Here is a 26,136-nt window from a genome sequence, read left to right on the forward strand (position 1 = left end):
AAAATATTTTACAAATCCACGGGACACCACCATTTTGCATGGCCACGTCCTACTTTATCCTACTTTATAAACAATAAAATCCACGTAGTAATCGTCTTAGAAAGACGATACAAATAACAATAATAATCCACGGGAGCCGCCATTTTGCGCATGCTCACTGCTCAGACCGAAATCTTTAGGTAACGCGTTTGCGTGCGACACACAACGAGAAACGTGACGCAGATGCCGTGACGCAACAGAAAACATTCCGCGCTGACTGAACTTCATATTTAGGCATGATCGAAAGGATAGACACAGAGAGACATGTCTTTGTGTGTCTGTCCTTGGCTTTTAAATGTTTGTTGACATTAGGTTGCCATGGTTACCTGCTGCGTGTGCACGTGTGTGTGTGTGTGCGTGCGTGTGTCTGTCCTTTGCGCTTACATTTTTGTTGGCATCAGGTTGCCATGGTTACCCCATGTTCTGATCAGAGTGCCTGGATGCCAGTCTCATGTCATGGAAGTCCATATTTGGGCTCCACAAACAAGACTGTTGTCAAAGTGATGATGCGAGTGTCGAGGCAGATCAAAGTTAAAAGCGTGGCACGATTTTAAGTTAGTCTGCCTTCACACTGTCGAGAGACGCACTTTAAGTAAGTAACACGAGGAGCTATTAGAGCAGAGAATCAGTCCAAAGACAATGGAGTCCCAGCGTCTAACCAAAGTGGTGCTGCTGTCCTGTGGCTCTTTCAACCCCGTGACCAACATGCACCTCAGGATGTTTGAGCTCGCCAGAGACTACCTGGAAGACAGCGGCCAGTACAAGGTGGTGAAAGGCATCATCTCTCCGGTGGGTGACGGCTATAAGAAGAAGGGCCTGATCGAAGCCCACCACCGCGTGCAGATGGCCCAACTGGCCAGAGATGGCTCCGACTGGATCACAGTGGATCCCTGGGAGAGCCTACAGCCCGAGTGGACGGAGACGGTTAAAGTAGCACGCCATCACTGCGGGGAACCGGTAGCGGCCGGGCAGAACAAAGAGCCGCAAAGAAGGAGAAAGATTGCAAAGAAGGAGCATTCTCCTCAGGATCCACCACCTCGTCGCACGACGAGACAAAGCCCTCGGCTGATGCTGCTGTGTGGGGCCGACGTCCTGGACTCCTTCGGGATTCCAAATCTGTGGAAGGAGGAGGACGTGGCTGAAATCGTAGGCCTCCACGGCGTGGTCTGCATCAGCCGCCACGGGGCAGACGCCGAGAAGGTCATCCACCAATCGGACGCTCTGTGGAGGCATCACAAGAACATCCATGTGGTCCGCGAATGGGTGACAAACGAGATTTCGGCCACTCACGTGCGCCGAGCGCTGCGGCGGGGACAGAGCGTCAGGTACCTGCTGCCGGACCCTGTGGTCCGCTACATCCAGGAGAACAACCTGTACAGCGCAGAGAGCGAGCAGAGAAACGCTGAGGTTCTCCTGGAACCGCTGCAGAGAAACATGGACGTGTCCTCAAGATGAAAAAGTACATTGAGTGATGGCCGCCGCGCAAAGAGGAGTGTAGCAGAGTGGCTAACAAAAAGCCTAATATCTCCCTTGGCCAAGGTGGGAGGGGGGATTCCCTCTTAGGCTAGTTTTCTTAATTTAACAGACAGCAGGATAGCTGAGAGGGCGACACAGGAAAGAAATCTTGTCAGGATTGCATCTTAGGCCCAGCAGGGGTTTTGTGGTTCAGGACACAATAGCCTCAACACTTCCTTGCCACCCGATTTCTCCCATATTGTGTCTCATCACTCATGCTGCGTGCAGTTCTCTATGGAAGATGCTTCAATGTTACAGGCCTGCTATAGGAGATCCTTTTCATCTGAGTTAAAGACGGGTCAAGATGTAAACTGATTCGTCTATTCTACAGTGTGGCTGTGATGATCTACGGCCAAATCACAGCCTCGGAATCACAGACAAGCATAGGGTCACATTACAGGTGCGTTCGGAAATACAGCACTGAGCGCACTGGCCAATACAAACTAATAGGCGAGTGCGCTCCGGTGCGCAATTTCCCAACGCACCCTACATTTGATGGATGAGCACGTTTTTAAATTAGAATGAGTAAATTATTGTGATATTATTGTGAGATTTAATGTCATCAATCAAACCATTCGTTTTAGCAATTTCATAAGGATCGCGATCATCTATTATTTAAATATTCTCCTTATCTAGTTTTGAACAAGTTTAAATCTAACTTTCCTAACTTTCTAAATCTTTTCAAAGAACTGAAACAAATTCCCCTGCTAAAAGATGCTTCTTACATTCTTATTTTTACATAATATAAAGGATGCTTGTCTCCTCCTGAAATGAAATCAAATGTGTTGGGCATGTGTTTTGATGACATCACTGCAAGGAGTCTGTACAGTATAGCACTGCCTTTCATGTGATGATGCTTCAAACTGAAAACAATGTGCATTTCTGTGTGTGTGTGTGCGTGTGTGTGTTTGTGTGCCTGTGTATATGTGTGTGCAGTCTGTACTTGAGTCGTCCAGGTGTAAAAGGAGAGAGGAACAGGAGTGCTCCAGGCTGGCTAACTGTAGGAGTTGCTCCCTCAACCTCAACTGTCAGTGGGACGCACAGCAACAGGAGTGTCACGCCTTGCCTGGTGAGAATACACGCACACACACATGGACACACATACACAGACATACAAATAAACTTGCACGTGGTCAGAGAGACGCATGGACAAAGATACATTGCGAGCGTACACACACACACACACACACACACACACACACACACACACACACACACACACACACACACACACTCACATGCAGACGCAGAGACACGCATGCAAGCAGAGTCACACACACAATCTTTGCTATTTTTGAAAATTACAAAAAAAAATTGAATATTTTCCAAAATGTCCAAAATAAGGACGGCAGATAGACATTGTTTAACCCATTAAAACCTGAGGCCGATTCTACGAAATGCCGTCTAAATAAGTAGTTCTCAAACTTCTTCGTAATTCAAAATTAGTCAACACTTCAAAAAAATAGCAGATGTACAAGCTCGCAGTGCGGCACGAAGTGACGCTCTGTGGGCTTGTACATCTGCTATAGCCAATGCTAAAATCTTAAAATGACACAGATGCTCTCCCATTTTTTATGGGTTAATGGCTATAGCTGTACAGATGCACACACACATTATGTTGGCAGGCACAAGCACTGTTCAGGCCCTTCTGATTACCTGCGTGACAGCAGCGGGAATACATGCCAATGTCCGATGCATTATTAAGCATCTTGTTGCCTGTGGGCACAGCCATAGTCTCTCTCACGCCCACTTATTGCACTCATTTCTCAAAGCTCTTGAAGAAGCCTAGTGCTTCAGTCCAGTGTGCGCGCTCACGGTAGACACACACACACACACACACACACACACACACACACACACACACACACACACACACACACACACACACACGCACACGTGACTTGTTGAACTGGTGCATAAATAGGCTGCAGATGCAGTCAGCTTCACAAATAAACACATTTCTCTAATCATGTAGATATGTGCACAGATAATATAATGCCATGAATTACACATGTATTCAGGCATGCGTGCGCCCACAAGCTCATACACAGAGACACACACACACACACACACACACACACACACACACACACACACACACACACACACACACACACACACACACACACACACACCCACCCTCCTCCACTTGGTTGCTAAGGGAAGTAGGCCAATTATAATTGTTTACTTGATGTTATGAAAAGGGATCCTCGGCTGACTAACAAATTAAAACGCCTGCAAAGTTCTCAATGTTCTTTCTCCGTTGGAAAGCCCTCAGCTAACTCTGGCTCTGACATGGGTTGTAATAGTAACTGTGGGAAATGCTCTCACTTTTCAAATCTACAAGACCTATCCCTCCTCATGCGGCGTTGTGTTGAACTGGGAGCGAACTTTAGCTGAGCATTTATTTGAGTGTTTATTGTTTATGCCCTTATCTCCTGTCCACATCAAACACCCACGCAGCCTGCTATAATCTCTCTCCTCTGCTGCATTTGTGAGCAGTTAGTCGGGTCTTTTGATAAGGTGATGTGGGTTAGTTGAAGCTTGAAGGTTTTTATCTGATGACTGAATCATCATAGTGCGGTTATGTGAAATAGCTACTCTTTCTTGCCGGAGCCTCTTCCCTCTTGTTTAGCCTCTTGTCTTCTCTTAAATCAAGCCACTCACACAGCCCACTATGCCCTCCTCTGTTGTGTTTGTGACCTGTTGGCTCTGGGGATGAGGTGAAGTGGGGTATATCAAGCTTGGAGTGCTGGGTTTTTATAGCATGGGACTGCTGTGGTTACACGATTCTCATCCACCCCAAAAATGAAGTTGGCTTATCAAAAGAAAGTCTTTTAGGGAGGAGCATTAAAGGGAAATAATATCAATTATTTTAGACAGCATTTGAAATGAGGGGCTGCATTTTAACATGCGAATCAGGCAAAGTTACTATAGTGGAGTCCCAGAACAAAATATAGAAATTACCCTCATAGGTTCCCTTTAAATAGAATGTAAATTGAATAGTATTTTATTCTATAGTATACAGTACATACTCCTATACAGTGCGTCCGTGATGTAAAAATCTCACAGTGAGGTGACCTGTGTTTCCCATGGCGCCAGCCAGCAAACTGTGCCAAATTCTGACACTTAATGGACGAACTGTAGCTCTACCTGCGCAAATTGGCATTGTTAGGTCATAAGGCTGAATGGCCACAACATTGCTCTGTGGCTTCAACATGTTTGTTCTTGTTCATTGTTTCGATCTAAAATGTGTTATTGTCTTTCATAAGGTGCAATAATCTGTCTCACATACTGTATTTGCTGGTACATTTCATGTTCGCCCCTTACCCTCCCAATGACTATGCCTCTGGCACCCAGAAATCAAGAAACCACACAAACCAAAAAGCAACAATGCATAAAGTATACAATGTATGCCAGTCCCCCACTGTAAATCCCCAGACAAAGACATATTTATCTTTCCAGTTGCAGTTGTGGAAGCTGTAGGATAATTGGAGACCATTTTATTGTAAAAATAGCTGACGTCTTGCAGTTATGTTCTCCATATAGTAAACACTTACAACCCTTTCCCTCCATTGGTTTTGTCTTCAGCCAGGAGACCATAATCATCTTCTTGGCAATTAAGAGACACATTCTCAATGAATGTGTGTGTGCGTTTTTTGTCACCCAAATATGTGTCCGACATGCCTTCAGTATGGCTGTAGAGGTGCCCCTGAAGTATTCTAAAAACAGGATGCCCATATCACATTTAGAAATAGGACTCTACTGTATCTCCAGGATACAGGATACACTATCCAGCCCATATACAGTATAATCACACAGGAGGCGAACAACATGAAACATAGAATCAACCCTATAGTGCGTACCAAAAAAGTCAACAAGTGTTGGCAACGCGGACATCTTGGTGGGGTATAAACAGGTTGACATAACATTGACCCCCACCAGTATGTCTGCAGCTACTATGCCACGCCCCCCGTGGTGACGACGCGTTGGCAAGCACTATACACAGATCATAATAAATTGCCATTGTTTTTAAACATTGCTTTTAAACAAACCAAGGGAGTAGCCCAGATAAACACAGGACAGCATCAACAAAAAGTCAGCATCGCCATGATGTCCATTGAGGTCTCCCACCAAGCCACAGCCCCTCCAGCACATGTTAGAGACATTGCTTAATTTTTGAATGGTGAGAGAGAAATCCTTGACCTTCCATTCAAACTCTGTCCACACCTGGACTATTATTTGTGTTATGTTCATCTCCAGATGTTCTTTTCCATTTGTGATAACCTCCCTTTTGATCAGATCATCTATCGCCAATATAAAGAAACACTGATGCGAAAGTGATTGAAAAAACTAAAAACAAAACATAACTAAACCAAAAACTAGAAAAGTGGGCTCCTTGGATAGCAGATCTCTACAGGCCGGAGAGTGGTTAAAGCCAGAGGGATATGGCCAGTACCTGTGAGGTTTTGTCTGTTGACCCTCAATGTTCCAGTCAGGCCCCTACTGTACTCAGGGTGTGGGAAACCCCCACCTGTGGTTTTGCATGAGTTTCTATTTGGAATAAGTATATGTGACTCCAGCTCCATCATCACCACATCTCGTCCAGACTACAGCTTAAAGGACTTGACATGTTTATCTCTGCCATTACACAAATAACCAAAACCAAAACCACTTCTCTTCTCCTCCTTTCTCTCCCACTCCTTGCTCTTTGTTTCAGTCTCTCTATACCTCTGTGTATCTCCCACCCTCTCATTCATTCTCTGGCTTTCTTTCTCTCTCCATCACATGCTTTGCTTCTCGCTCTGGTGCCTTCCCTCTCTTTTTGCCTTTCATGGTCTTTCTCTCCCTCCCTCTCTCTGTCTCTGTCTCTCTCTGTCTCCATCTTGCCATGGCCGGTTATTGCCTAAACAGCCTTTTAACAGGTGGGAAACAGACAGGGACGAGAGATAAAGAGAGAGAAGAGGTGTTTTGTTTGGTCGTGATGAAAGGGGTGGGGACGGTGGCCATTACGTGGCTGAATGTAATCAGTGCCAGAGTCCTGCGTAAACAGTAGTCTTTTGTGGCAGCAGAATGATTATGACCTCTTCATTTGCATAACTTCCAACCAGGGGGCTGCCGGCCGGGTCACACTCATATTAAAGATGCAAATTTTGTGAGTCTGTTTTGGCTGTGTATGTACATCGCCTACCGGTCTTATTCCTAAGCTAATATGATCCAGTCACTATAAATCCTGTCTTGTTTATACATGGAATATGCAGTCATTTCTAGCTTTAAAAACCTTCATAGATAATAATTTTTGTACTGTCATTGCAAAGTTAGAGCACGCTTCACCAATCTAATATAGACAAGCCAGCAGTTAGCAATTACATCATCTTGTTAACGTTAACAGGATAAGCTTTATTGAGTAATGACCACATGCTGTAAAATTTTACTTGGTATACACAAGATAATATCACATGACTCTAAGTTGATGGAAACCAGACCATCGCTTTTCTCTACATTTATTATGAGTTTCGTCTCTGACAGAGCCATCGAGTGTCTAAGCCAGGATATTGACTCTAAGCTCCAGTCTTTTACCAAAATATACATCTTTTAACACAAGATGATATCGTGTCACTTAAAAGCGGAAACTGGAACATTACTTTTTCCTCTGAAATGTAACATTTTAGTTAGTAGCAGTGGTGTAAAGTAACTAAGTTGGCTCCGGCCATCCTGAGCCTTTAGCCTGGACCTAAATGATGTGTGTGTTCCCCTGTTTGCAGGACAACTGTGTGCAGACGGTTGGCACCATGTCGGCGAGTTCTGCCTTAGGATCAACTCCAGCCGCGAGAGCTATGACAACGCCCAGCACTACTGCAAGAACCTGGGTGGGAACATTGCTTCGCTGGTCTCGGACAAACAGGTGGACTTTGTCTTGGAGGAGATCCACAAGTACCAGTTGCAGGACAAGGTAATGGCTGATGTTATAAAAATAGGATCCTCAAGTAGCCCTATCACTGAGAATAATGGAGGCCTTAGGTCAGTTAAAGCATGGTTTCCCAACCTTTTCCATGCCAAGAACTCCCAAATAGCCATAGCATTTGGCTACAGCCCCCAATATTGCAAAAGAGCTAAAAAAAAAAAAGAGAAGAAAATATCTAGTTGAAAAATAGCTGATCTATAAACTTACAATGCTTCGCGTGGGCTTGTAGGTGAGCTATATTTTACTATTTTAAAACGTTCTTCTTTTTTATACGAACGTTACCCAAAATACAGGTTTAGTCATTAAAGTGGCACAATAATTTAATTTGAATTGAAACATAAAAATTCAACAACAAAAATGTTTTTGAATTGAATTATTGTTTGTATTATTGTGGACCATTAGTAACAGAGAATTCTCTATTACTAATGGTCCCCCCCCGGCAGCCCCCACTTTGAAAACATGTCATTAGTGTACTGGTTGCTCACCTGTACACAGATGTACACAAATATACCCAGAAGCTGCCGTTTTCTTTCCTTAATCTGATGACATTGTCTCCTCTATCTGGGGATTTTTTTTACTGCGAGAAATACAACTGAGGTGTTTACAAGTCTATGTTAACTGGGTTATGCTGACAGTGATTTAGACCTTACCCTGATTAAGATAATCTGAGTTACAGTATGACAAATGTGTTGCTGTACAGTACTTTTACACACCCGCTATGAGTAATCTGAATCTGAATATTTGTGACAGGTGCAGGAGCAAAAGAGGCAATCAAATAAACACAAGAACATGGTTCTGTATCTTGCATTAACATCTCGACAGAGGGTACAGAATGTTTCAGATGTACCTCTACACTTTTGCACTGTTTATTGGGAGTGGTAACATTGAATACAGAGCTATTCATTGTCTTTCAATCCTGCAGTCATAACATACCTGTAGCTAATGGATGAATGTGCCATGTATACTACCATGTAACTATTCCCAAGGGCTTAATGCTAGGCCCCCTCCTGTTTTTACTCTACACTAAATATTTTCGCAGAAAATAGCTAATCTACAAGCTCACAACGCTTTGCGACACATTGTGAGCTTGTAGATCTGCTATTTCCGCCGATTTTAAGCCCAAGGATACGGATGCTAGCTTTTGAACACTGGCGCTGGATGAACACTGGAGCACTGAAAAGGGATTCATACAGTGGGCCCTCAACAATGCTATAGTTTATTGATGCAATTCTTTAAAACACGGAGTGTGGTATGTGGTCACAGGCCCGGCGTCCAACTGACTCTCCTGGTTATAAATGTATAATAAAGCTTATATCGTTAGAAAACCTTCTCACAAGTGAGTTTATGAAAGACCAGGTTGTAAAATATTCAACAGCTGAAGTTTGATAGAGAAGACTACTTGTAACTACAGGTTAAATATTTGATATAAAGGACTGAGGGGGGTTAAGAAAAGATAATTTCTAGTATTTATGTGTAACCCACCATGAAGTTAAAATGGCAGAGGAGAGTCTTTAGAAAAATAATCACACAGCATTAAGCCGGTGTCACCTTTAATTAGCATAATCCCAGACGGTTTAAACGACTTTCATGTGGGATAGGAGTGATTTTGAATCGTTTGCCAAGAGCTGTTGAATGTGTCAAGTCATAGTCGAAGTCACACTTTATCATTTAATATGCAGGAAAGCTGAATACAGTACATGCAGAATATTCAAATATAGAGCAGGTTTGCATAAGACGCGAGAATATACATATCACATACAGTATAAACCACTGTGTGTGTGTGTGTGTGTGTGTGTGTGTGTGTGTGTGTGTGTGTGTGTGTGTGTGTGTGTGTGTGTGTGTGTGTGTGTGTGTGTGTGTGTGTGTGTGTGTGTGTGTAGCCTTTGTGTGTGTAGCCTTTGTGTGTGTACATGCGTGTGAACACACACCTTAGGGCATGTGTGTGTGTGTGTGTGTGTGTTAGCATCAGTGAGAGCATGCACATGGGTGGGTGAGGGTTGGGCTCAACCCCAGTGGGAGATGAAACATATGTTGAAGGTATGGGAATGATTAATCAGCTACAAGTGTTCTGAAATGTGAACGTATAATGTTTATGTGAACATGTCACTCAAGATAAACTCAGACCACACACAAATGAAACCCTTTTCATTAAATGTGTGAGAGTACAACACACTGTTTAACAACAGTTAAATGATATTTGACTGATGTTAATTGGAAGAATGTGAGGATCTCTCTCCCTCTCCTGGGATGGAGCATTTCCAAAGCTTCTGTCTGTTTTTGGAGATAAACAGTTTTTCTAACAAAGGGCACCTTTGATGTTTTGGTGTGATGGTGAGGCGGAAGTGTTTCTGTCTTCACTCCAACCTGAAAAGTTTGCCTTTCATGGTCCTCACAAACACGCACGCACATAGCCACACACACACACACACACACACACACACACACACACACACACACACACACACACACACACACACACACACACACACACACACACACACACACAGAAATAAACAAGCACAGCCTCTTCTGAGCATTTTCCATGCCTACAGAATGTTGCATTATTTTCTCTATGGCGGTAACTCAAACTTCATGCCTCCGTAATTTTTTTTACGGCGTGCCTTACATCACAGCTGACTAATTATGGATTCTTTGCAGGTAAAACGTTAACAGACATTACAGTCCATTATGAAATAACTCACACTCTCACACATTTACCAAACTGTGCATAAACGCCCTGCCACAATTGCAGTAACTCATCAAAGTCGTTTTATGGGCTTGCGTTGGCGTGGAGGTCTCCCTTTTACAGTAATTACAGTGATTTGCTGAAAGTTTGATTTAGGATTTAGTTTCATATTAAAACATTTGCTTATACTAAGTCGACATCCTGGGAGTTCTGTGGGAAATCATTGTTGAAAGTAACCCTGCCTTCTGTCTCTCCTGCTTTTCTAAGATATTACATTACACTACAGCAGTCCTTCCCTAATTGGTCCCACATTGTGCTTTGAAAATGAAGTTTGGAACAATTAATTACAGTACATAGCTTTTCTATATAACGTCTTTGTCTGCTACCTTTCCACAGCATAGGGACCCACTTTGTAGTGGTGACCCACTGAACTAGACACAAGCTTTTTTTTTTTAATCGTGCACTTTTACAATTAGTTAAACATTCCATTTATTTTCTTCTTTTCCATTTTCAGAATCTACGTTTAATGCTACATTGACTTTTCAGTTATAAGGCATGGACCTGTCTCCAGTCTGCTTATTATAAAATGTACTGATGTTTTTTTTCTTCTATTAAAGGACCTATTATATTTGTGCATTAAATTTTTTTCCCTATTACTTCCTTTGTTGATATTGATTAAGCTTAGAGAGTAACTTGAAGCACCATTTGCGTATACTCTATTGTTCTTACACTCCATTGGCATTACGCTCACTTGCCGACAAGAACAGATTTTCAAGTTAACAGCACGTTGCGATACCAAGTCTACGTTTGGGCCTTATCTGACGTACTGTATCTATATCTGTATTTCTCTCTCTACCCCTGTCCACAGACGTTATCTCCGTGGGTTGGTCTAAGGAAGATCAATGTCTCATACTGGGGTTGGGAAGACTCGTCTCCTTTCACCAACAGTAGCCTGCGCTGGCTGCCAGGAGAGCCTAGCGACTCAGGCTTCTGTGCGTACCTGGAGAGGGCCCAGGTGGCCGGACTCAAAGCCAACCCTTGTACTGCCAACACCGACGGACTCATCTGTGAAAAACCTGCCGGTGAGGAGGAATGAATGTGAGGGGAGGAGGGAGAGGAGAAGAGAGAGAGTGAGTGGTGGGGAAAAGAGAGTGTAGCCCAGGATTTGAGAGGAGAGATAATACAGGTAGCCCACACACACAGTACCACCAGCATTGGTACACACTACACTACACAGATATCCAGAACCAACAGAACTAGGAAATACATGTCTTGAGGATAAAAAAGAGAAGGAGAGAGAATAAAGAAAAGAACAGCATACCATGCTACAGTATACAGCTCAAAGCCACCTACTGTATAACGCACTATAACAAGCCGATATGCGTTTTTACCTACTGTATAACTGGACTGATAAGTGTGAAACTTTGTACGTGCACTCCCCAGAGGCCAAGGAAAAACCTCTGCCCCAAATATTTCAAATCAGCCTTTTATAGCGCCACCAGGAGGTGGTTTATGATTTATTTTAAATATTTCTCCTACAGATTTTGTCTAAATATCACGCAAATTGGTACACATGATCTCTACAGTCATGTGATAAAGACGGACACACTTTTTAGAAAAGGTTTCCTTAACTCTTTCATTGCCCAAAATGGGAATTCCCGTCCGATGCTACTATGGCTATCATGGCCACGGACGGAAATGACTAAATTATATATATTTTTTATTTTATTATTATTATTATTTTTTAATATATATATATATATTAATTTGGTCTTGCTTTTTTTTTTATCTCAAAGGAACTAGGAGATAACGCTATCCAAAAAATTGCTGCTCCATTCACTTCAATGTTAAAAATTAAACGGAGGAAAAATGCACATTTTTCGTGGCACTGGGACGACACAGTCTGAAATAAGCGTGGCAATGAAAGAGTTAATTGCATTTAATAATACTGTTATTAATAATACTTAACAATATTTTGCAATACAGTAAAATATTGAAATCTCATTTCTCTCAGTGAGTCTGCTGAGCCAGAGCACCAGGCCCTGCAGGACCCCCTGTGCGCTGCGTACCAGCTGTGCCAACTGTACAACTCAGGCCATGGAGTGTATGTGGTGTGGCAGTGCCCAGCGTTGCGTGGACTCCTCTGCCTATGTCATCTCTTTCCCCTACGGACAGTGTCTGGAGTGGCAGACCCAAGACTGCACTGGTGAGACAGAGGGAGAGGGGGGGGGACTGAGAGAGAGAGAGAGACAGCTATAGGTATGTCAGGAGAGAGAAAGAGAGTGATTGATTAATAGATACTGTAGATAGATAGATAGATCGATCGATCACTTGATATTTTGGCAGCGGTCTTTGGTAAGAAATCAATGAGTGAACAGAGTATACACTACTATTGATTCATTTCTTTTCAGCAGGCATGTCTTTCTCTGCCTTACACCTCACACCTTGGGTCACACACACACACACACACACACGCACACACGCGCGCACGCGCACACACACACACACACACACACACACACACACACACACACACACACACACACACACACACACACACACACACACGCGCATCAGGTAAAGGGCAGAAAATCAATCTATATTGACATGGGGCTGACAAAGAGATTGGACCTGAGACTCATGCTGTCGTTCAAGGCTTTATTTTCCTCTGATATTGGAAAGCACAGCTGAGCCGTCTGGGGCATTCGATTTGCTCTCCAGTCCAGCCCCTCCCTCCCTCTGGCCACATTTGAAATGTAGCAGTGTGTTTGGGTCTGATCAAGCTCCTAGAAATCCCTCAGCATCAGAGACCAGGGATTATCACAGACTTTTTTTGTATTGACATGTGCATGTACTGAAGCACAAGTACTGTATGTACAACAGTGGTTTACAAACTTTTTCTCTGCCCAAGGTACTCCAGTGGAGAAGTCAAAATATCACGGCACAGCTGTATTCATATCTTTGCAAAACAGCTTCTATAACACGTGTTATCACCACTCTCATCACTCTGTAAACTTTTATTTGTATTTACTTATCCCAAATACAAAGTTGAACCACTTAACTCATTGAGTGCCCAAATTATTAATATCTATTTCTGGCCATTACAATTTTTATTTAAGTAAAAAAAAAGTGCTTAGGAAGTGAGATACAGCCTTTTTCAGTTATAAGTTAAACAAGGAGTGGATGGAGCTGCAAATCTTCAGATAATAATATCTTGGGTTCAGAGTAATTTTTTTTAAATTTGTTTTATTTATTTTTTCTCTATTTTTGAACGTGAAACACGTTAATGGCACGTTGCACCATAGCGCTAAAACACGTGAAACACGTTAATGGCACTCAATGAGTTAAGCCCTATTTCATACTTTTGCAGGTTTAAGCAAATAGTGACAATAGCCTATCTACAAGCCATGAGCTTGTTGATCGCAATTAATTGTGAGCTTGCAGATCTGCTATGTTTGGAAACCACTGATATACAGTACAGTACTGTAGCACAACACTACCTGAAAGTATCAGTGCATAGTCTCTAAATACATTTACTAATGGACAACTGATGAGCAACTAATAAGAGCTGTGATAATTGTAATATATTGTTTGTATGGAGCGTTTCCAGAAGTCAAGGATGATTTACAGAGGGGAAAAGTTATCAGTGTCAACAGACCCATAAAAAGTGTGTACAGTGACCCAACAGACATACTTATAGTGCAGCGGCTAAAAGCAATATTTTGGGAGAATCGTTCACTTGGTGATACAAGCGTGAAACTTGGTACAGATCATCTTTAGAGGTCATTTATCGATTTTTTTAATCGAGCCACTTGAAAATCAAAGATGGCGGCCATTTATTTAAAGATAGCTGCCAAAATGTGTCTGATTGAGCTTTTCAGCATATTTTTGCCTATGCTTTTGTGATGTCAATCACCAAAACACCAAATAGAGCTCCCCTAGTATACTTCTGAACATTTGCAACATTATTCTTTAGTTTTTTCTAAACTGTTTTTAATGTTTTACAATTAAAAAAACAAGATATAGGCTAAATCGGGGATTAAACCAATAGAAATTAAAAAGAAAATCTCAAGATTTCTGAACATGTAGTTATTTTTAACTGCTGTGGGTGGAGAAGGGATTTGTGAGGGTTAATTGGTCAGCAGGTGTTTCCAACTATCTAATTAAGCTCTCCTCTATATAGTTGCAGGCTGTGACTGCCTTCAGACTTTTGTGTCTGAAGGACTGAACAGGTGGATCAGTGGCCAAAGTGGCCAGTTTTGTCTGTAGGCCTCCTGTTCCGCCGCGGATGTCGCGCCCAGCTGAGGCGCGCGCCGTGGGGTTGCCGGTCCGTGGAGACCGCCCAGGCCCCCCGCGAGGAGGGCGGCGGTGTCTCCCGGAGGCGCGCGCTGCGTCGGCACCACTTCTTCCGTTGCCCCTCAGCCGGTCGAAAGCATGTTACAGGGGATGGGTGCCAGTGGCCCGTTACGCAGCTGTTTAGTCGGTCGCCGGAGTACGCAACGCAGGCAGGGTTTGAGAAACGGAGTCTCCGGAGCGCGCCTGTGCGCCCCAGCTGCGTGCGGATCTCCTCGCCGAGCCCCGCGATGGGGCTCGAGGCGAGGCCGGCAGCCGGGGCCCTCAGGCGGTCCGTGGCAAGGCAACTAGGGCAGACGGTGCGTCTCGGTCTCGCTAGGCCGGGGTCGGCCACGGAGGAGTGCGGAGGACAGGCCACCGAGGCCTCTCCGCACGTGGTCCCTCCGCGCCTGGTCGGGCCCGCAGGCTGCAAGCAGCGTCCACCGAAGCACACGAGGTGCCGGCGGGGCCCTTGCAAGAGGCGGGCTACGAGTGCCATTCTATCAGGGAAAAGTAGCGGGTTCCCGTGGATCACAGTGCATGACTAGAGTGGCCACCGTGGCCGACGGCGGGGCCCTGCGTTCGGGCAGGCCTGCCGTCCGTGTCCCCAGCGTCCGCACTCTGGTCCATATATCCGGGCTGGGAAAAGTTGGCGAAACTCCCGGGAGAGAATTTCAAAAGAGGGGGCCATGGCAGAGCCCAGGTCCTCGTGGGCTTCACGAGGACTTCCAGGGTGCCAGGCCGCCCGACCGCGTCCGACCGGAGGCCTCTCTTGGGCCTGCCGTCGTCCCGTCCGTCGGCGTCCGCACGCCGGTTCCATACAACCGGGATGGGAAAAGTTGGCGAAACTCCCGGGAGAGAATTTCAAAGGAGGGGGCCATGGCAGAGCCCAGGTCCTCGTGGGCTTCACGAGGACCTCCAGGGCGCCCGTCCGCCCGGCCGTGCCCGAGCGGAGGCCTCTCTCTTCCCATAAGCCCGCTGGGAAGAGGCCTCCAATTTCATGGTTCTCTCCCCCCTCGCGGGGAGGGGGGAGAGGGACCCACGGCCACCACCACCGGGCGCCCCGCTCGGGCACCCGGGGCCGCCCCGAGACGGAGCCTCGCCCCGGGCTTCGCCACGGCCAGGCTCCATAGGTACGTTCTGGAACGAGTCGGCGCCTCGCCCGGGAGACTTTTTCACAGGAGGGAGGCAGGCGTGAGCCCTACGCCTCCTGGGCCACGGGGAGGGGACAGGGAGGTACAACGCGGAGATCCAGGAGGAGCGGGCCCGCGCCGCCACCCGAGACGGAGCCTCGCGCTGGGCATCGCGACGGCCAAGCTCCATAGGTACGGTCTGGAGCGAGTCGGCGTCTCGCCCGGGAGACTTTTTCAAAGGAGGGAGGCAGGCGTGAGCCAGAGGCCTCCTGGGCTACGGGCAGGTGACGGGGAGGTACGATGCGGAGATCCAGGACAGGGGACCCCTCGCGGCCCCGACACTGCCCCAGGAACGTGCCCCGGTTCCGGGCATGCTCCATAGCTACCCGCTGGCACCAGTGGCCACTTTCCGACCGCGCGAAATTTCACGCAGGGGAGAGGCCCTGAGCCCAGAGCTTCCTGGGAGCTCTGGACTCTGAAGAAATCCTGGCTTTTTTTTCGAATCCTTCAGGATTTGGGGCCTCTCGCGGCGCCGACACTGCCCCAGGAACATGCCCCAGTTCCGGGCATGCTCCATAGCTACCCGCTGGCACCAGTGGCCACTTTCCGACCACGCGAAATTTCACGCAGGGGAGAGGCCAGAGCCCCCGACCCCGCGGGGCCTGCAAACACAGTGCGATTTTCACACTTTTTCCCGGGTTTTTCGGCCGCAGTTTGCCCGGGCAGCCACCCAGGGACCCGGGGGGGGCACCGACGCGTGCGCACCCCCGGCCCGGATACAACGAGCCCTCCGCCGGCTCCGGGCGACCCTCGGACAGGGAGGTACCGCCCGTTTTGGCCACTTGGCCACAAAAGTGGCCAAGTGGCCACTTTTGTCTTCGGCGATATAGATATTAAAAACTGAAAAAAAAAGAAAAAACACTTAAAAAAAAAAAAAAAAAAAAAAAAAAAAAGACACCCCCCCCCCAAAAAAACAAAACAAAAAAACAAACAAAAAAAACAGGGTGCAACAGATATCGTGATAGCGGCCATTATGGGAAAAAATGGACGCCATATTGGATTTTTGAGTGGCTCGATTAAAAAAGTCAAAGAGTTGACCTAAAGGAATGTTCATGCCAATTTTCACGCTTGTATCACAAAGTGAACGATTGTTCCTACTATCTGCTCTACTATTAAGTTTACAAAGGTGAGGTTTGAGCTGGGATTTAAAAGCATGTATTAAAAATCACACATTTAAGACAGAACTGCGGTTGTACTGGGCTGCCAAATGTTTGAAGACTGTGGCTGTACTGGGCAGCTCCCAATGGCAAACAGTTAAAGACTGAAGATGTACTAGGAGGACCGCAACTGTGAAAGCCTACAGCTGTCTTTTAAGCAGGGCATTGCAAAAAAAACTAAAAACTGAAAAAGAGACAGACCCTGGTGCCAGCATTATGTTTCTCTCTCTCTCTCTCTCTCTCTCTCTCTCTCTCTCTCTCTCTCTCTCTCTCTCTCTCTCTCTCTCTCTCTCTCTCTCACACACAGAAAGTGCACCCGCTAGGCTATTATTCATTTATTTATCTCTGCCCTTAACTTGAGTTATTTTTGAGACACCCACAAAGCTCAGGTTATATAACTTTCTTTTCTCCAAGGGATAAGCTTGTCAATCACTTCTTCCATTTGAGTGGCAAATCATATTATTCAGAGGCATTTTAAAAGTGAACATGTTTCCTTTACCAGGCCTTTGTCACACTTAATGTGGAGGCTCTCTGTATTGACAATTTAACAAAAAATATTATTAACAACAAAATAATATAAATGTATACTTTAAACAAAAACAAAACTATTACTGTTGTTATTATTAGATATCTTATTATTATGAATAATAACAAATAATATAGATTATTAAATGATAATAATGTAATAATAATAATAACTTTTTTAATTATTACCCTTATTTTATTTTTGGGCGGTGTAGCCGCCCCTATAAGTGGGGTTGGGACACCTCATTAGCTGTATTGTGATTGGCTCATTAGTACACCCCTAGCTGTACTGTGATTGGCTGACTCTATTGGCTGACTCTATTCAGCACTGTGATTGGCTAGCGAGACACATGATGACATTAATAACCTATAAATAGGATTATGCACTTCAAAAAATCCATATTTTTTTTTAATCGAGCTTCCATCACTATGATGACCACTGTGATGACCACACCGCCCACTTCACACTGGGTGTGATTTTTTAATTACTGCTTGCTGAAACGTTTCAGTCTGAGGAGTAACATTCAGCCACTTGGCTTTGTCTTGACATGAGCTGGAAGAGAATGTGATGTCAGACTCAAGACTCCATGTTAGTACCAGTAGTCTGTATAGGTGTTAGTACCAGTAGTCTGTATAGGTGTTAGTACCAGTAGTCTGTATAGGTGTTAGTACCAGTAGTCTGTATAGGTGTTAGTACCAGTAGTCTGTATAGGTGTTAGTACCAGTAGTCTGTATAGGTGCAAACAGCTCTGCAAACCTGCGTTCTCTATACTGAGATTACCGCAACTTACATTTGGTGCTTCTTAATGGCATCCTCTCCCATGGCTCCCTCCCTCTCCGTCTCTTCATTTCAAAATGTATTTATACCTGCATTTGGAGGCAGAAGGTGCGTGGGCGGCTTTTGTTTCGGTTTCCCTTTACCTTTGTTGATCAAAATATGACAATGTGTTATATGAAACGATGCCTGGATACCTTATTTCCAAACTGCTCAGGAATCGTTTTTCTTACTCTTTTACTGCCGGCTCCCCTCCACTTTTTCTCATCTTGTGTTTAATTAATCATGGCTTGTTTTTCAAGCCAGTGAGATATTGGTTGCACTGTAAGCTGAAGCTAACGGCGCCTTGACCTTTATCCCTGGCGTTGGTTGCAGTTTTTCTTTTTCTTTTTTTCTTTTAGCCCCGTCTCTAGATCTGATCCTTAACTGGGTCATTGCTTTTTCACATTATTTTGGCCAGAGGGCTGCTATATGGCTCCCAAGTTGCCGGAGTCATATACTTCAGAAGGTTTCTTATAGACTAATTAGAGTATGTTTTTCACCTCCCAGTCCAAATTAACTTTGGGGTTCTCAAACTCTCAATAAATAAATACATAAATAAATATACACGTATATGTTATTCTTTTTTTTCCCCATCCCAATCTGTTTGAAACATATTCCATCTCTATTTTTTAATGCGATGTTGTTGTTTTTTCCTTGTGAGGAAGGCTTGGGCAAAACATATGTCTACTCTATCCCTCTCCTCTCCTCTCCTCTCCTCTCCTCTCCTCTCCTCTCCTCTCCTCTCCTCGGGTATACTGCTTTCATACTTTGCAACAGTGGGAATAGGGCATTTGCACTATAGGCTTTCCAGTTTGTTTTTAATCTTGTGGTTAACTGAAGTGGCACTCCATTGCCTTGTGTACTGGGATGTCATCATATGTTCAGTCTCTACAGGTGCATGAAGGTAATCTGCTCTGTTTTGGCTCCATCAGGGACATTAATACTGTAGGTAATTGTCTACAATCAGCGTGTACTGCAAAGTTCTATACTGTGTGTGTGTGTGTGTGTGTGTGTGTGTGTGTGTGTGTGTGTGTGTGTGTGTGTGTGTGTGTGTGTGTGTGTGTGTGTGTGTGTGTGTGTGTGTGTGTGTGTGTGTGTGTGTGTGTGCAAACGCACACACACACACACACACACACACACACACACACACACACACACACACACACACACACACACACACACACACACACACACACACACACACACACACACATGTCTAATTGCTCTGGGAGAGCAGGTGGTCTTTGCTGATATTGCCAATACTGCAGAGAGAAGTACTAACACATCTATTGTGTGTGTTAGGCTTTAGACCGGTCTGCTATTGAGTTCAGCAATGCTAACTAAGCTGTAGGACTACTTACAGTGTCTGTCATCACATTATCAACAATAGGACACAGCGACGATGGTGAATTTCAAGACAACAATTCTTCATAAGTGAAGTAAGGATTTTCACTGAGAAGATGCTAAACTCTACAATAGATACCACGGGCCCTATTCTTGCCACTGCATGAATTACCCATAAGGGAGCTGGCACTGTCCCTAAACTGTATATTGCGGCCACTATACCCGCTATTCATTATGCCGACTCCGTTATTTGCACCTGGAGGTGTGTGCCTGGGCGTGTTGTTGCGCTTTCCCTAAAATCTTGCCCACACACGTTTGGGAAAGCGCGTCTGTGCCAAATTCGTTTGGTAGAGGGCGCCGGAATGTTGTGCGCCGGGGTGCACAACATTCAAAGGCCCCCTCTCTCCTAATTCTCAACGAATCTCTGTGATTCTAATTTTTCTATAAAAAGCGAGAGTGAGTGTCAATTCCTTGTGTCAATTGTGTTTATATACAGGGGTGCACAGGTGCGCATGTGTCGTCAAAATGCATGCATGCTGATGAACGCACCGTGATGGTGCAAAATATGCCGTGAACGTCCCCATCTGGCGGATAAAAGCAGCGCAGCACAGGGCACCAACCTTGGAGAGGGCACCAAACGGCGTGAAGAAAAAAAAAACTGCAAAAAACGGCAGAATTTAGAAGCAGGGCGCTACAACATTGAAACGCGCCGGTGAAGCGTCCTTTTCTCTCGCGCAGCGGAGTAACATCTCCAGGTGCTCCTCTGAGTACTAGACCAAAAAAGTTATGTGCACCCCTGTTTATATAAGATGAATGATAGTCTATTCAAAGAAGGCAATCCCATCCCATACCATCCCCCCCCCCCCCAACTCTTGCAAGGAGGGCATGCGCACGCTGCAACCGGCATTAATGTATGTAATATGTTTTACTACCTCTTGCTGTAAACCTAATTGCCCTCTTGGGACATTAATAAAGTTGAACCTTGTTGAACCTTGAACCAATTTGTGCATCGTGCAATGCACTCCAAAATTATCTCTAATCAGTAACATGTAGGTGATACTTAGGTCTATCAAATATGGTTTTATTGAAAGGCAATCAAAGGCTAGAGCCAATGAAGTAAACATTGGGCGCATGGTGTCCAACGTTGTGGCGCCTCAGTGCGGTAGCAGAGTTCATGTCGGAACATGAGCAGTGTTGCCAGAGAGGAATAAGCAACCAGGTCTATGAGAAGCAACTATAGGCCACATGAGCACTTCAAACCTATTTATATCAGCTATTAAACAATGTGCATATTTATATATGTTGGCTATTTGAAAATAGCCGATCTACAAGCTCACAACCGCAACCTGCAACTACCATTATTTACAAGCAACTTTAGAGAAAAAAAACCCCAACATGGCTTATAATAAGCAGACCTGGCAACACTGGCAGAGAGAGAGAGAGTGCACGAAGATTGCATTGGGGATAATGGGTTGCGCAGTCTTCACTTAAAGGCAATAGCATCTGGCACGGTGATTGGTTTTATTATTGTAACGCCCATACCACACCTATGCATAATGTAACGGGTAGTGCAGGTGTTTTGCGGATAAGGCCGGTGTCCCAAAATAGCTACTTTTGTACAGGAACGCCCCTTGCCCCATCCTAATTCCCCAAATAGTGGATTTAGCCAGTCTGGACTAAAATAGAGCCCCACATGTTCTTTCTTCTACCTTCATCATCGTTGAGAAAAAAAACAAAAAACTAAAACAAGCGAACAAACCGATTCCCAAACTCTTGACTATGCCTGTACAGTAATTATTATAATTTGACAGGTCAAGTACAATTCAAGGTAACATTTTTAATGAATGCTGTGACATTTACTAAACTTCCTAAGTGCAGATGTACTTATTTGTCTACATTTGTAGTTACCTGTAATGGAAATAGGTTCAAGTGCTCTCTGCCAGGCACTCACTGTAAATATGTGTTTAATTAACTACTAACACACTATTATTAATGTAGGTGCAAAACGTAGGTTGTAGGGTTAACACACGGGTTAATGTACTGGAATGGTGCCATTTGTAAGTTTCACCACATACTTTGGCAAAGGATTATTAAATGAACATACAAATAGAAGGTAATATGGAATTTTAACTACATCGATGACTATCATTTGCACTGTAAGCCTGGCATGTTCTGCAATGGGGCAACAGCTGGCAGCCAAGAGTATAAAATGTGTTTTCCATCCTCTCGGGAAGAGCAGGTTCCTTCCAGAAGGACATATCCTGTGGAAATGGCCCTGAGTGACAGTTGTGTAATAGGAGGAACGTACAGCTGAATGTTGGCTGCTGTTAACTAAAGCTACAGCCTTGTAAGCCCTGCAGGCGCGCGCACGCACACACACACACACACACACACACACACACACACACACACACACACACACACACACACACACACACACACACACACACACACACACACACACACACACACACACACACACACACACACACACACACACACACCAGTAAGTCAGACCTCTGTCTGGCTGCCTGCCTACCTGAACTGTATGTCTGGTTTTGTCTCTCCCTCTTTCCCTCACTTTATATTGCCGACATTCTTCTCTTCCCATAATGCACACAAGGCTGTTCAATTTATAAGCAGTTTGAGGCAATTTAATTTAAAATACACAATAGACAGAAGTGAAATCTGAAATGTTATTAAGTAGGATAGCTGCACAGAACAGACACATTTTCTAGTCATGCCACCAGAAGGGATACCATTTTTGGAATCCCTATTGGATTTTTTTTGTGTGTTAACTTTGCTACATCTTCAGTACCATATTAATAATAATAATACATACGATTTATATAGTGCTTTTCTAGATACTCAAAGTCGCTTTACAGAAGCAAGACCATGCTTGGCTATGAATGTTTTTTTTTCTTCCTCTGCTAGCGCCAGGCTTCTAAGAATGACAATATCTGTCTGTCCGTCCTTCTGTCCAACACTTTCTCCCAAACAAGATATTCCCAAAAACTATTGGTATGGAATTTACTGTGCACCTTCACGCTTCCTGGAAGATGAATCCTACTTATTTTGTGCCATCATCTAACTACTGTATTTGAGTGACCCATTGACCTTTCCTCTAGAACATCCTTTAATCCCCTTGCATGATCGGGCTTAAATCCCCCCGGGTGTATTTAATGAAGAATTAACATCATAAACAAGTGAAATTGCAATTAATAAAGTGCCATGGCAAGAATTAGATTGGGATATCTATATATTAAGGTTAATCAGTCATTTAAGTGGTTAGGGTTCATCCTCTTAGGAGCGCTCAGCAATCCAGAAGATCCTAAGGGTGGTGCTACAGTAAAGGTCATGGAGTGACCAAAATCAGTAGGATTCATCCTCTGGGGAGCATTAAGGTGCATAGCAAATTCTATGGCAATCCAGCGAGGACTAAAAAGCAGCAGAGAAGAGATAAAAGGAATATAATCTGATTAAAAGGGAGATAGAAAGACAGTTTGTAATAATTATGAAGCGAGAGAGGACAAAAGGAATGAGCATTGCAAACCTTGAATAATGGAACAGGGACACACATCCACACAATCACACAAAAACACATTCAAGCAGAACTAGCTACTGTAGCAGGGAGAGCGAGAGAGAGAAATAGATACACAAGTTCAGCAAGCACATCTGTGGCTTATGGAAATCACTCGTGTTCAAAGAAGGCATTCAACTGCTGGTGAAAATGTTACTTCCACTTGACGTTGAGTCGTCTGAGTCATCCCTCTAGTCTAGGCTATAGGAGACAACTTACACCCTGGAAGAGAGAGAGAGAGAACTTTGTCAGGCTAGTTTCTCTGTAAACTTGACTTTTACTTTAGTTTTTCTCCTCACCTGCATACCTCTGATCTCTGGCACATTTGGCAACAAATGCTCCAGCATTGAATTGTATTTTGTTCATAACAATCGAATGGCGCGCTATGAAAAAAAGGTGCAATTATTTTAATTTGTGCCAGTAAACTATTTTCTGAATGTCATGTTCACTTTATGAATACAAATGCAGCTCTTAACGCACAGGAATGTTGGTGGAAAAGAAAATTCAATTTTGTCATAAATGCCGAGGGTCAAACAACAACCAAAACAGCAAAACGAAACAGAGCGGTGAACAAACAGCTTTACAGCAACAAGGATACAAAAAAATCAAAGAACAGCAGGGCTGAGCTTCAGAGGGACACTCCATTATTATTTCTGAGGAAATATAAAATCTGCAAAGGGTGGCTTTGTGAAGATTCAACTTAAAATACAGACAAATACACCCACATAGGAAGAGCGGACAACAATGCCTCAGTCAGGACGACAACATAATAGTGAATGAGCCGCCTTGAGGTCAACTACGTAGCCGACTAGCCGCAATCGATTCAGTGCCACTATGTAAAAAAACAAAACAACCGAGAGTGATGTACAAAGCACACACAATAAGCACCATGAGGAAAAATATCCTGCTCTTTTCTTTTTTTCGGACAACGTTAAACCCTGGACTCATCGTACTGTTCGAAAACAAATCAATATTTGTATTGTGGAGAAAAACACAAAAGCAACGCATCACGGGATATGTTGAGAAACTCACCGACGTTTCCCCCTGTCTGTCTCTCTTTCTCTCCCCCCCCCCTCTCTCTCTCTTTCTCTCTCTCTCTCTCTCTCTCTCTCTCTCTCTCTCTCTCTCTCTCTCTCTCTCTCTCTCTCTCTCTCTCTCTCTCTCTCTCTCTCTCTCTCATATCGATTCTTCTGTCTGTCACTCTGCCACACCGTCCAGCCCTGAACTGCTCCGGCCTGAGGTCGTGCACTGAGTGCCTGGGACAGGCCGAGTGTGGCTGGTGTGGGGACCCCAGCGATACAGGCAGGGGGGCCTGTATGGAGGGCTCCTATCGGGGGCCCATGAGGTCCCCGCTGGGCGCCAGGGCTGGATCCCGGGACCGAGAGAGGGACAGGCCGAGGGACAGGGACATGGTGCTGGATCCTGGTCTGTGTTCATCTGAGAGAGGTTACAACTGGGCCTACATCCAGTGCCCCGGTAAGAGCACAACTCTCCTCTCACTTCTTATCTGGTGGCTCTACAGCAGGGGTTCCCAAATTATGTACAAACATGTACATTATGAATAAATCACTTAAAGGACCACTTCACCCATTTTCAACCTATCTTCATATAAATGTTCCTCATTGATGTTCATGATAAAATGATTAAAACAAATCTACTCAGTCTGTGTCTCATATGAGGGCTGTGGACACGTCAGAAAAAAATACAATTTTTAAGCAAGATTTCACATTTTCTATTAAGATTTGTATTAATGCGAGAACAATGGCTTCCATTATAACATGCTAACTTTCCAGGAATAATTGGCTTGGATTCCCCATCGATGATGTTTTTTTTAAACTGTCCCCAGCCCTCCTCTGAGACACAGAGTGAATAGACAAAAATGATACCATTTTATAATGAGCATTAGTGAGGACCAATTATAGAAAGATAGGTTGAAAATGGGTGATCGTCCTTTAAGCCTTATTTCAAAACTTGTGATGTTCAAGTGACTTCTTTCAATTGCTGCTTTTAAATATATTTAAAATAATTTTGTCAACTACAATACATCTATTATGTGTACTTTTTTGTTAAGATTTTGTATACATTTTAGGACACACACCATTCAACTCAAACGCATATTCACCCACCGACGTGTGTGTGTGTGTGTGTGTGTGTGTGTGTGTGTGTGTGTGTGTGTGCGTGCGTGCGTGTGTGTCTCAGCATGCCAGTGTAACGGTCACAGCAGGTGTGTGAACAGCACGGTGTGTGAGCAGTGTGGGAACCTGACCGCCGGAACACACTGTCAGAGCTGCATGCCGGGATACTACGGCGACCCCACCAACGGAGGGAAGTGTAACGGTAAGTTCCGAGTCTCTCTCCATGTTTATTGTCATGAGACAAAGGGGGGGGGGGGGGTGCACCCTCTAGTCTAGGGCTTGCTGGTCCCGGGAGGAGCTAATCCCGTACCAAACGGTAATAGCTCATAGAATGTTTTTTTTTGTCTGCGGTTGTACAGGTGTTGTTGAGCCTCACTCGCCACAGTGTCTGTGTGCATTGTCCACAAGTGATGTGCGCACTGAGGTACTTGAAACGGCTCATAGTATAATGTTATAAATCTGGCAACGGTTGTGTGAGAATAAACAAAAACAAAACCTTTAATAACAAGAAATGACAAGTCATATTATACCAGGTGCTTCTCTCTGTGAGCGTGTGTGTGTGTGTGTGTGTGTGAAAAAACAGAATATTTCCCACACCTGTAAGCTATCATTTAGGAAGGGTGCAGTATGTGAAAGTGCCTGGTGGGGGCAGTGTTTAAAAAGCCGTGGGGGTTAAGCTCTGTCAAGGCTCTTCTAGACAAAATGAAACAGGGCCACTGGCATGTGTGGAGACTGTCTACAGCGAATGAGGCGAGCACTACATGTGTAGCACAGGACAGGCCTGTGATATGCAGCCCATAGCCCTTCTCCTCATTTCGTGTTATTTCCAGTGAATAGCAAACAGCCAG

At 44.5% G+C, this 26,136-nt stretch overlaps 2 protein-coding genes across 2 annotated transcripts in view; both read left to right on the forward strand.

Moving 5' to 3' along the window:
• Positions 1-26,136, forward strand: part of LOC308099846 (attractin-like protein 1) — a 404,123-nt gene that overhangs the window by 163,489 nt on the left and 214,498 nt on the right. Inside the window, exons 15-20 of the mRNA XM_080448665.1 lie at positions 2,491-2,623; positions 7,320-7,507; positions 11,074-11,287; positions 12,220-12,411; positions 24,372-24,629; positions 25,353-25,490. Coding sequence (XP_080304791.1) covers positions 2,491-2,623; positions 7,320-7,507; positions 11,074-11,287; positions 12,220-12,411; positions 24,372-24,629; positions 25,353-25,490 — 1,123 coding nt within the window. The remainder of the gene's footprint in view (positions 1-2,490; positions 2,624-7,319; positions 7,508-11,073; positions 11,288-12,219; positions 12,412-24,371; positions 24,630-25,352; positions 25,491-26,136) is intronic.
• Positions 679-1,494, forward strand: LOC308099990 (nicotinamide/nicotinic acid mononucleotide adenylyltransferase 1-like; the record flags this gene model as incomplete). The annotated part of the gene is made up of 1 exon (XM_080448891.1): positions 679-1,494. The coding sequence occupies one exon, from the start codon at positions 679-681 to the stop codon at positions 1,492-1,494; it is 816 nt and encodes a 271-aa protein (XP_080305017.1).

This window comes from Gymnoscopelus braueri (genome assembly GCF_963280865.1).
Source record: "Gymnoscopelus braueri genome assembly, chromosome: 14".
Lineage (NCBI taxonomy): Eukaryota > Metazoa > Chordata > Actinopteri > Myctophiformes > Myctophidae > Gymnoscopelus > Gymnoscopelus braueri.